The sequence below is a fragment of the Sinocyclocheilus anshuiensis genome, unplaced genomic scaffold (genome assembly GCF_001515605.1).
Source record: "Sinocyclocheilus anshuiensis isolate Anshui unplaced genomic scaffold, SAMN03320099.WGS_v1.1 scaffold1531, whole genome shotgun sequence".
Lineage (NCBI taxonomy): Eukaryota > Metazoa > Chordata > Actinopteri > Cypriniformes > Cyprinidae > Sinocyclocheilus > Sinocyclocheilus anshuiensis.
In genome coordinates this window covers 1,072,880-1,084,264 of record NW_015551200.1, presented here as the reverse complement: position 1 = coordinate 1,084,264, position 11,385 = coordinate 1,072,880, and the positions used below count along the sequence as shown (strand labels likewise).

The 11,385-nt window shown below is 37.9% G+C and overlaps 1 protein-coding gene across 2 annotated transcripts in view; it reads left to right on the top strand.

The window, feature by feature from the left end:
• The window catches only part of LOC107663411 (unconventional myosin-Ic-like), a 37,777-nt gene that overhangs the window by 23,531 nt on the left and 2,861 nt on the right, over positions 1 to 11,385 (top strand). For both annotated transcript variants that reach the window (XM_016453641.1, XM_016453640.1), the window contains exons 6-24: positions 4,500 to 4,682; positions 4,812 to 4,910; positions 5,010 to 5,123; positions 6,532 to 6,603; positions 6,741 to 6,860; positions 7,034 to 7,116; positions 7,290 to 7,395; positions 8,128 to 8,208; positions 8,298 to 8,389; positions 8,494 to 8,588; positions 8,679 to 8,725; positions 8,804 to 8,884; positions 8,974 to 9,079; positions 9,208 to 9,325; positions 9,399 to 9,512; positions 9,682 to 9,758; positions 9,860 to 9,928; positions 10,016 to 10,100; positions 10,202 to 10,361. In XM_016453641.1, coding sequence (XP_016309127.1) covers positions 4,500 to 4,682; positions 4,812 to 4,910; positions 5,010 to 5,123; positions 6,532 to 6,603; positions 6,741 to 6,860; positions 7,034 to 7,116; positions 7,290 to 7,395; positions 8,128 to 8,208; positions 8,298 to 8,389; positions 8,494 to 8,588; positions 8,679 to 8,725; positions 8,804 to 8,884; positions 8,974 to 9,079; positions 9,208 to 9,325; positions 9,399 to 9,512; positions 9,682 to 9,758; positions 9,860 to 9,928; positions 10,016 to 10,100; positions 10,202 to 10,361 — 1,902 coding nt within the window. The remainder of the gene's footprint in view (positions 1 to 4,499; positions 4,683 to 4,811; positions 4,911 to 5,009; positions 5,124 to 6,531; positions 6,604 to 6,740; positions 6,861 to 7,033; positions 7,117 to 7,289; positions 7,396 to 8,127; positions 8,209 to 8,297; positions 8,390 to 8,493; positions 8,589 to 8,678; positions 8,726 to 8,803; positions 8,885 to 8,973; positions 9,080 to 9,207; positions 9,326 to 9,398; positions 9,513 to 9,681; positions 9,759 to 9,859; positions 9,929 to 10,015; positions 10,101 to 10,201; positions 10,362 to 11,385) is intronic.

Here is an 11,385-nt window from a genome sequence, read left to right as displayed (position 1 = left end):
TGAATAAAGTCATTATTTTAGTTTTTTGCGCACAAAAAATATTCTCGTAGCTTCGTGAAATTACGTTTGAATCACTGATGTCACATGGAATGTTTTACCGGTGTCCTTGCTACGTTTCTGGACCTGGGAACATTTCAGTTGCGTTGCTGTCTATATGCAGGGTCAGAGAGCTCTCGGATTTCATCAAAAAAATCTTAATTTGTGTTCCGAAGATGAACGAAGGTCTTACTGGTTTAAATTGCATTGAATTGATCAACATGTATTTTAAATTGTAATATTTCACAATATTACTGTATTTTTGATCAAATAAGTGCAGCCTTGGTGAGCAAAACAAACAAAAAGATTTAGAAATCTTATCAATCCAAACTTTTAAATGATAGTTTACATGTGGTTTTCTGCTTTCTTTCTCTCTTTCTGCTTCTTTATCTGTCTGTCTTTATAAGACATATATTGGCTCAGTGCTGGTGTCAGTGAATCCTTACAGAGAGTTGGAGATTTATTCCAAACAGAACATGGAGCGCCACAGAGGAGTCAATTTCTATGAGATCTCCCCTCACATGTAAGTGTGTGTGTGTGTGTTTGTGTGTTATGGCCGTGAGAATCCCTGAGAACATTTCGCCAATTCTCTTAGTATGACTCACTTTCCTGGAGATTCCGGAGATTGGACCATGCATACAACTTTCCACTTACACACACATTCACACTCACACTCACACACACACAAACACACCCACACCCACATACTCATTTAAAGAAGATTTAAAATCCTTCCCATAGAAATGGGAAGAAAATATATAAATGCAGGAAAGAAAATTGTACTTGTAAAATGATTTTATTGGATTTTAAAAATTGTACACATTGTGTTTGCACACATGAAGAAAAGTTTATAGTTTTGAAACCCATAACTGTAATTGGTTGTATTATCTGTGAGTGATTCTGTATCCGTTTGTGTGACTTTAGTTTTGCCCTGGCTGATAATTCATATCGTGCACTGCGGACTGAGAGACGAGATCAGTGTATTCTGATTTCGGGTGAAAGTGGCGCTGGAAAGACTGAGGCCTCCAAAAAAATCCTTCAGTACTACACACACATCTGTCCCACCCGCAACAACACACATACTAACAGAGAGAGACTGTTGCAGTCCAACCCAGTATTGGAGGTAAGTACACGCAAACACTGCAAGGGTCCTCTGTGCACAGCTTCCTAATGTCACTCTCACTCTGTCACAACAGGCTTTTGGGAATGCTAAAACTCTCCGGAATGACAATTCGAGTCGTTTTGGGAAATACATGGACATTCAGTTTGACTACAAGGTAAATGAAATGCACTTCTTAGTTTAATAACAGAACCCTTTGCTTAACCCTTTAACCCTTTTTTCTCCCACAAGAAAAAATTCATAATTAAATTACTAAGCAACCCCTGAATGGAATAACACAAAATATGTATAATTTTAAAGCTTAGTATCTCAGCTTTTTAATGAATGTAATTTTTATCAACTCTTAACGAGCGCTGAGCAGTCCCTCTAAACTGGAATGTACCGCAGGCGGGACGCCCCCCCCCTCCGTGAAAATATTACTTATCATATTTTTCAAACCACTGCCGTAATCAACAAAAATATATGGATATCATTTGAAAGCTTAGAGTCTGAGCTTTACAATGCATGTAGCCGTTTTGATTAACTCCAAAGTAGTGTCGAGTTATTTGCTGATAAATTACAAAAAAATGTACAAAATATGTTTTTTGTGCCATTTACTCTAATATGTCAAAAACATCTTACAGCTCAGATAGGCATGTGTCATATGTCATTTGAAAGGACTCATCAAGTAGAATAAAACAAGCATGGGGCTTTGAATATACTGGAGCGAGTTTTTGTACAAGAAGTCACCCCGAGACCCATATGAAAATAATATATTGATATCACCATTTTGCTTGTAACTTCATAAAACATGCTCAGACCGTGGAATAGACGATCATTTTAAATAGACACCATTTTTTTAGAGCAGATTCTCCTGATTAAAAAGAGCCCAAAATCACTATAATAAGAATTTATAACGCACATAAAACTGCACAGGCGGCATGTAGCTTATCAAAAAAATCTAAGGTAGCTGTCATGTAGTGTTTTCGCTTGTAAATTCATAAAAAAAACAAACAAAAAAAACAATTCATACAAAAAGTTCTCCCGATTAAAAAGAGCCCAAACTCACCATAATCCATCGCTCAGATCTAAAGATATCACTCATAGAGCTATAACACATAAAACAGAATTAGGACATGTAGCTTAGCAAAAAAATCAGAGGTTGCAGTCCTGTGCCGTTTTAGCTCGTAACTTCACGAAACATGCATAGATCTTGAAAAACCGCACAGAATTATTTTCAGAAAATTCTCCCGATTAAAAAGTACCCAAATTGACCATAATCCGTAGATCAGATCGAAAGATTTCATTCATAGAGCTGTAACACATGAAACCACTTTCATTTGGCGCACTGAGGCGCAGCAAAGAAAAACAGCTCTATGCTTCACGTTGCGTTTTTATTCGTAACTTCATGAAACATGCATAGATCGTGGAAAACTGTACGTCATTATTTAAAAAAAAAATTCCCGATTGAAAAGAGCCCAAATTTACCATAACCCGTCGATCAGATCGAAAGATTTCGTTCATAGAGCTGTAACACATGAAAACAGAAAGGCGTGCTTGAGGACCAGCAGAATAAATAACTGTACTTTCACTTTGCGCTTTTATTTGTAACTTCATGAAACATGCATAGATCATGGAAAATTGCACGTCATTATTTTCAGAAAATTCTCCCGATTAAAAGGAGCCCAATCATACCATAATCATTTGGATCTAAAGATATTCGTCATCGAGTAATAACACATAAAACCCCAAATGCACACATGGTGTAACGCTTTTACACTTGTCATTTCAGGAAACATGATCCGATCGTGGAAAATGGCATTTCATTATTTACAGCAGATTCTCACGATTGAAATTAGTCCAAAATCAAAACAATCCATTTTGTCTTTCGTGTGTAAATAATACCTAAACCCATGAATTGAAGAAATCAGTTGGAGAGCTCCATTGAACACTTGGCAAGCAGAATGTAAAACCTAGAATATTTCTGTGTATTTGATCTTTTATATCATTTTTTTTTGTTAGTAATTATGTATAATTTTAAAGCTTAGAAATTCAGCTTTCGAATGCATCCAACCATTTTGATCAACTCCTAACCAGTGCTGCCTAGTTACTCTAAACCGGAGTGTACCGCCGACGGGCGCCCCCTAGCGATGAAAAAAAAAAAATCATTTTTCATTCAACAGATTTTTCAAAATCACTGCATTGATCAACACAAAATAGGTGTCATTTGAAAGCTTGGAGTCTGTCCTTTTCAATGCATGTAGCCACTTTGATTAACTCCTAAGTAGTGCTGAGTTATTTGCGGATAAATAGAAAAAAATGTTTTCATAATTTATAAAAAAAAAAATTTGTGCCATGTACTCTGTCAGAAACATCTTACAGCTCAGATAGTCATGAAAAGCAGAAGTGCCCTGATAACAGTGCTATGCAACTTTTCGTTTCTGACACCTGCTTGTTGCAGAGAATTGAAAAGAAGTCAAGTGATGTGGTGGGGGAAAAATAATAATAAAAAATACCAGTCCAAAGGCAATGGTGGCAAGGAATGAAAACATCCATTAATAGAGCTATGTTGTCTGCATATCTGTGAAGGCAAATGCTATACTTCCTAATCCTATATCATTATACCTTAAGTGGCCCACATCCACAGTCATGTGTCATATGTCATTTGAAAGGTCTCATCGAGTAGAATAAAACAAATATAATTGTTTGAGGTTTTAACTAAACTTGAGTGAGGCATTATTTCAAATTCAAAACAACAATTTCAAAACTGTAAAGAGATAAGAGAAAGGCTACCTTGGTTCCAAATACTGTAACTTTTGATTACTTCATGATATCGCCACAAAATTTAATTCACAAACAGCACACATGTTGGGGAACATCACCAAAATAATTCTTCACCTACCTTATTTTTTTCATGAGATATTGAATGTCAAATAAGAATGATATGAAAAATTTCCCTTGACCACACTAATTTTTCTTACAATTTAATACCTATTTCTCAACATGAGAATATTCAAATGCAAAGATTTTTCCCCCTAAAAATATAGAAAGATTTCTATCAAACGATACCTACCTTTTGACTCACCTTGCTACGGTCTTGGAGTTATGAGTCATTATGTTTGTGTATGTCACTCAGAAAAAACATCAACTTCAGTGAGGCAAAAATGCCCTCAGGGCTTAAAGGGTTATATCCAGCCCAAATTTACTGGTCTACATTTCAGCTGTTCACATTAGCAAAAGACTAATATGTATTAGAATATTTTAGCAAATATTTGGTTATTTTGGGCAATATTTCAGCTTATACACAAAACATAACCTTTTATGCACCATTAAAAACAGTTCTTTCTATTTATGTCTTGTTTAGGGCGCTCCAATTGGAGGTCACATCCTAAACTACCTGTTAGAGAAATCCCGTGTGGCCCATCAGAACCATGGTGAGAGAAACTTCCACATCTTCTATCAGCTGCTGGAGGGTGGAGAAGAGCCTCTTTTGAAGACACTTGGTTTGGAGAAAACCAACCCACAACATTATCATTACCTGGTTAAGGTGTTTATGTTAATGGTGTCTATATGTGTCCATGAGAGAGAGCAGATTTGTCTTAATATTATCGGGCCATGGGCATTGTTGGCATGTTTGTGGTGTGTTTGTTTGTAACAGACACTCTCTCTCTGTCAGGGTAACTGTCCACGGGTGAGCTCTATCAGTGATAAGAACGGTTGGAAAGTTGTGAGAAATGCTCTCACCATCATTGGCTTTAATGAGGAGGAGATACAGGTACACACCACACAAACCCACTGGACATCCAGATCCACTGGACAGAAGACCTTCTGTCATAGTCAGGAAACACACTTAAAAAGTTCCTCTCCTCTTTAGGAGCTGATGGAGATTGTGGCCAGTGTTTTACATCTGGGTAACATACAGTTCGGTGAAGATGAGGAGGGAGAGACACACGTCACCACTGAACCTCAACTGCAATATCTGTCCCAGGTGAGTTAATGTCCCATCTCAAGTGATAACTCAGTTTCTCAACATGAGAATATTCAAATGCAAAGATTTTTCCCCCTAAAAATATAGAAAGATTTCTATCAAACGATACCTACCTTTTGACTCTCTTTGCTACGGTCTTGGAGTTATGAGTCATTATGTTTGTGTATGTCACTCAGAAAAAACATCAACTTCAGTGAGGCAAAAATGCCCTCAGGGCTTAAAGGGTTATATCCAGCCCAAATTTACTGGTCTACATTTCAGCTGTTCACATTAGCAAAAGACTAATATGTATTAGAATATTTTAGCAAATATTTGGTTATTTTGGGCAATATTTCAGCTTATACACAAAACATAACCTTTTATGCACCATTAAAAACAGTTCTTTCTATTTATGTCTTGTTTAGGGCGCTCCAATTGGAGGTCACATCCTAAACTACCTGTTAGAGAAATCCCGTGTGGCCCATCAGAACCATGGTGAGAGAAACTTCCACATCTTCTATCAGCTGCTGGAGGGTGGAGAAGAGCCTCTTTTGAAGACACTTGGTTTGGAGAAAACCAACCCACAACATTATCATTACCTGGTTAAGGTGTTTATGTTAATGGTGTCTATATGTGTCCATGAGAGAGAGCAGATTTGTCTTAATATTATCGGGCCATGGGCATTGTTGGCATGTTTGTGGTGTGTTTGTTTGTAACAGACACTCTCTCTCTGTCAGGGTAACTGTCCACGGGTGAGCTCTATCAGTGATAAGAACGGTTGGAAAGTTGTGAGAAATGCTCTCACCATCATTGGCTTTAATGAGGAGGAGATACAGGTACACACCACACAAACCCACTGGACATCCAGATCCACTGGACAGAAGACCTTCTGTCATAGTCAGGAAACACACTTAAAAAGTTCCTCTCCTCTTTAGGAGCTGATGGAGATTGTGGCCAGTGTTTTACATCTGGGTAACATACAGTTCGGTGAAGATGAGGAGGGAGAGACACACGTCACCACTGAACCTCAACTGCAATATCTGTCCCAGGTGAGTTAATGTCCCATCTCAAGTGATAACTCAGTATGTGTCTGAACTTTATACCTGTTTCTGGGGAATTAGATACCCGTCTCATTAGAGTCACTTGTCTCAGGTTTGTTGTGTGCTGTTTTGACAATAGGGTGCTAGATGCTAGAGTGACAGCATCTGTCAGAAACCTGTCTGAATACCATTAAATAGATATTAGTTTGAATTCAAAGGCAATATTACAAATAAAAAAAATATATCCCAAAATATTTTTGTTGCAAATATTTTATTTGTTTGCAAAAGTTGAAATGATCACACTGTTATTTAGTGTTACAGCTGGCCTCTTGATGTCCTGCACACATACATTGTTGCAGAGAATGTGTTTTTTTTTTTTTTGTCAACAGCTGCTGGGTGTGGACGGGTCAGTTCTGAAAGAAGCTCTTACTCACAAGAAAATTGTTGCCAAAGGGGAGGAGGTAATATCACAAAATCTCTCTGTCTGTTCCGTCTCACTTTCAGATTTCAACATGCTTGATCTTTGCTAATATTCTCATTCATTCTGTCTATTAGCACAGTTGGGAACAAACAGTTGTGTTTGTGTGTTTGATTTCAGATGATCAGTCCCTTGAGTTTAGAACAGGCTCTGTCTGCTCGGGACTCTTTGGCCAAAGCCATATATGGTTGTGCCTTTACCTGGCTTGTCCAGAAGTTAAACCAATCATTGGCCTTTGAGGTGTGTTTCGTTTTTCTGTCGATGAGGACCGTGCCCTTTCTTTTGCTTAAGTGGGCCTTTTTGTCAGAATGTCATCTCGCATGTATGAACTGGAGCTTAGTGTGCTTTTTAGGTTTTGATGTGCCCTCTAGTGGAGTGATTATAAAGATTATTACATTTTTGTGTTTTTACAGGATGAAGTCTACTACTCCAGTAAATGTTCTTCTATTATTGGTTTGCTGGACATATATGGATTTGAGGTCTTTCAACACAACAGGTCTGTTTGACTTGTTTTTTTTTTTACTGAAGAAATAGTCAAATAGAAACAGATTATTTGCACTATTAAAACATCACATTATAGAAAAAAAAATAAAATTACATTAAGATATCAGAATGGAAGTAAGGAAGAATTAATAAGTACATTCATGTCTTTCTTTTTTCTGTCTGTAGTTTTGAGCAGTTTTGCATTAATTACTGCAATGAAAAACTGCAGCAGCTGTTTATTGAGCTCACACTGAAAAGTGAACAGGAGGAGTACGAGGCGGAGGGGATCGTGGTGAGTCTGTGGGAGAATTTTTTTTTACAAAAGTCAGTGTATAAATGTGAGAAACTGTTATATCGAAGTTCACCTATGTTGAAAATATTTCCATTAGTACATTTCTAAAGACATTCCCATTAATAACTAACTTTTACTATTTAAAGGGATAGTTCACCCAAAAAATTTTATTCTGTCATCATTGGGTGAACTATCACTTTAAATAAGCCCTCTATTATGCACAGCAAACCCCTCTGTTTAGACTTATGTCCTATTTATTTAAATACAAAAATAATAAGAGGAATTATTATTACTATTATTAATGTGCAAAGACACATTAATCTGATCAAAAGTGACAGTAAATACATTTAAAACATTACAAACCACTTCTATTTCAAATACATGCTGTTCTTTTGAACTTTCTATTCATAGAAGAATCCAGAAAAAATGTATCACAATTTCCACAAAAATATTAAGCAGCACAGATGTTTTCAACATTGATAATATTAAGAAATATTTCCTGAGCACCAAATCAGCATATCAGAATTATTTCTTAAGGATTATGTGACACTGAAAAATGGAAAATTCAGCTTTGCCATCACATGAATAAATTACATGGTAATATATATTGAAATAGAAAACCGATATTTCGCAATATTACTAAACACAGCCTTGGTATGCATACAGACTGCATTTCTTTTTTTCACTTTTGTTATATTTGTGTAAAAATGACATTCCTTGTGTTTTGGCCAGTGGGAGAGAGTGGAATATTTCAACAACAAAATCATTTGTGACCTGGTGGAGGAGAAACATAAAGGCATCATAGCCATTCTGGTCTGTCTGTGTGTTTTCCTTCTAAATATGAGGTTTTTTGGTTCATCCAAATTGAATTGAAATGAACTAATCTAATCTTTTGTAATCAGGATGAGGAGTGCTTAAGACCAGGAGATGCCAGTGACATCACCTTTCTGGAGAAGTTGGAGGACACACTGGGTGGCCATGCCCATTTTGTCACGTAGGACCACTAGCATACTCTGTGTCTCCGTTGTTTAAGCAGCATGCCTGATGTTTAAGGTATTACTGGGATCTGCTATCTGATTGGTCCATTTCATGTTTCAGTCATAAAATGGCCAACAGGAAGATCCGCAAGGCTATTGGGCGAGAGGAATTTAGACTGGTTCATTATGCTGGAGAGGTCAACTACAACGTCAACGGTGAGGAGAGAACAGCCATTCATCCATCTGTCCGCCCATAGTTAATTTTGTTTGGTGCTATGATTGTAGTTTTTGTCCCTCCATTTTCAGGGTTTCTGGACAAAAATAATGACCTGCTATACAGACACCTGAAGGAGGTACAGTGTGTTTACAGTGTGAACATGATGTTATGGCTGAACAGTATGTGTTTCTAAACCCACTGTATCTCATTGCAGGTGCTGGGTCAATCGAGGAATCACATTGTCAATCAGTGCTTCCATGCAGATGAGTTGATGGACCAGAGAAGGCCAGAGACGGTTAGATGAACCCACATACACACTATCACATACAGACACATACTGTACATAAACTTACAAAAAAATGAAGTCTTGTTTTCTCTGCTCAGGCTGCCAGACAGTTCAAGCTCAGTTTGGCTAAACTGATGGAGATTCTGATGTCTAAGGAACCATCGTATGTACGCTGCATAAAACCCAATGACGCTAAACAGCCAGGTAAAAGCATATGTTTTGTATTGATAGACCAATAAATTGCACACACATAATGCTTGTATTTCCCTGATTTGATGTTACTGACATTGTGCATGCTGTTCTCCCTCCTTCCTCTTCCTCTGCTGCTTCAGGCAGATTTGATGAGGTTTTGGTCAGGCATCAGGTGAAGTATTTGGGTTTGATGGAGAATCTGAGAGTAAGGAGAGCTGGATTTGCATACAGACGAAACTATGAGGCGTTCTTAGAGAGGTCAGTCTTGTGCAACCAGCCTTTCTGTTAACAGATGGCCATGTTTCTTTACCTTGTTTTGTTTCTTGCACAGGTATAAGCCTCTGTGTCCGGACACCTGGCCAAACTGGCGTGGGAAACTCCCAGAGGGGGTCGCCACTCTGGTCAAACACCTCAACTACAAACCTGAAGAATACAAACTGGGCAGGTAAGGGGTGAGACGAACAGATATACACACTACCATTTAAAAGTTTTTTTTAATAGACAAAAAAAAACAGAAACCCTGAAAATAGTGAAAATGAGGTCCTCCTTTTCTGGCTCTGGGGCAGCAGTGGAGGAGCTGGGGTGAAGTTGATCTTAGTTTGCTTTCCGTTTAGGTCCAAAATCTTTATCCACTTCCCAAGGACTCTGTTTGTGACTGAGGATGCACTTGAGGCCAAGAAACAAACCATTGGTATGTTCTTTCACTGCAAGCACTTGTTTTTTGAACATCTCTTTTGCTTAGTTTTTATTATGATATAATGAATAAACTTACAGTATCGGATTGTTTTTAAGCTGTCACTCTGCAGACATCTTGGCGGGGCTACAGGGAGCGAGCCAAGTACCACCGGATCCGACACGCAGGTAACCTTGACAAATAGACTAAACACAGTCAGACAGGCATAGCAAAGGAAGGCAACAGCCAATCTGTTTGTCACTTTCATCTTGCAGTAATTGTTATCCAGTCATGGTGGAGAGGAGTCAAAGGCCGAAGGAAAGCCAAGCATCGTAGACAAGCAGCTGACACTATACGCAAGTATGGGAGTTTTTTATTATATAGGTGAATGAGTAACATTGATTGTGTCATTGATTCCGTCCTTTCTTAATCCTTGATTTCATCCTTCCTTAATTACACAGGTTCATCAAAGGCTTCATTCTGCGCAATGAGCCTCGTTGCCCTGACAATGAGTACTTTCTGGATCATGTGCGATTCTCTTTCTTGATGAAAGTGAAACGAAATCTGCCAAAAAGTGTTCTTGACCAGAGCTGGCCAAGACCACCACCCTCACTCACTGAGGTATGATAATAAATAATGTATGATAAAGGTATAAGTTATGATGCTAAATTGAACCACTGAGCTCTGTTTGGTCAGACCAACTGGAGACTTAACAAATCTGTGTTTTGAGGAAGTAGATGTGATTACACTAATGTTCTAAATAAATACGTTTACTATTCAGCAAGGATGCATTATATATATGTATTTGAACTAAACACATTAAAAAACATATATATTTTTCCACATTAATAATAATACAAAATGTTTCTTGAGTACCAAATCAGAATATTAGAATGATTTTTGAAGGATCATGTGACACTGAAGACTGGAGTAATGGCTAGCTGCTGAAAATTAAACTTTGCCATCACAGGAATAAATTATATTTTAAAATATATTGGTTAGTGCGTTATTTAGTGGTTAGTGCGTCGACATATAGCGCAACTGCATTCACGGCGACCCAAGTTTGATTCCCGTCTTGAGGTCCTTTGCCGCTCCCCTCTCTACTCCCAGGACTTTCCTGTCGTCTCTCTACTGTCCTATCTAAATAAAAGGCATAAAAAGACCATAAAAAAATGTTAAAAATATATATATTAAATAAAAAACAGTTATTTTACAATATTACTGTTTTTACAATATTACTGGGGCAGTCGTGGCCTAATGGTTAGAGAGTCGGACTCATAACCCAAAGGTTGCAGGTTTGAGTCTCGGTACTGGCCGGAATAGTAGGTAATACCAAGACTGGGGTGAGACCCTTGAGCAAGGCACCGAACCCCCAACTGCTCCCTCGGCGCCGCAGCATAATTGTTTTGTTTGTTCACTACTCAGTGCTGTGTGTGTGCACTTGGATGGGTGAAATGCAGAGCACAAATTCCAAGTGTGGGACACCATACTTGGCCACCTGTCACGTCCTTTCCTTTCTTTTTTACTGCATCTTTGATCAAATAAATGCAGCCTTGCTGAGTATTAAAGACTTCTTTCAAAAACTGTCCCCAAAAAGACCCCAAACTTTTGAATGGTTGTGTATGTACAACTTTGTTTTTCCCTA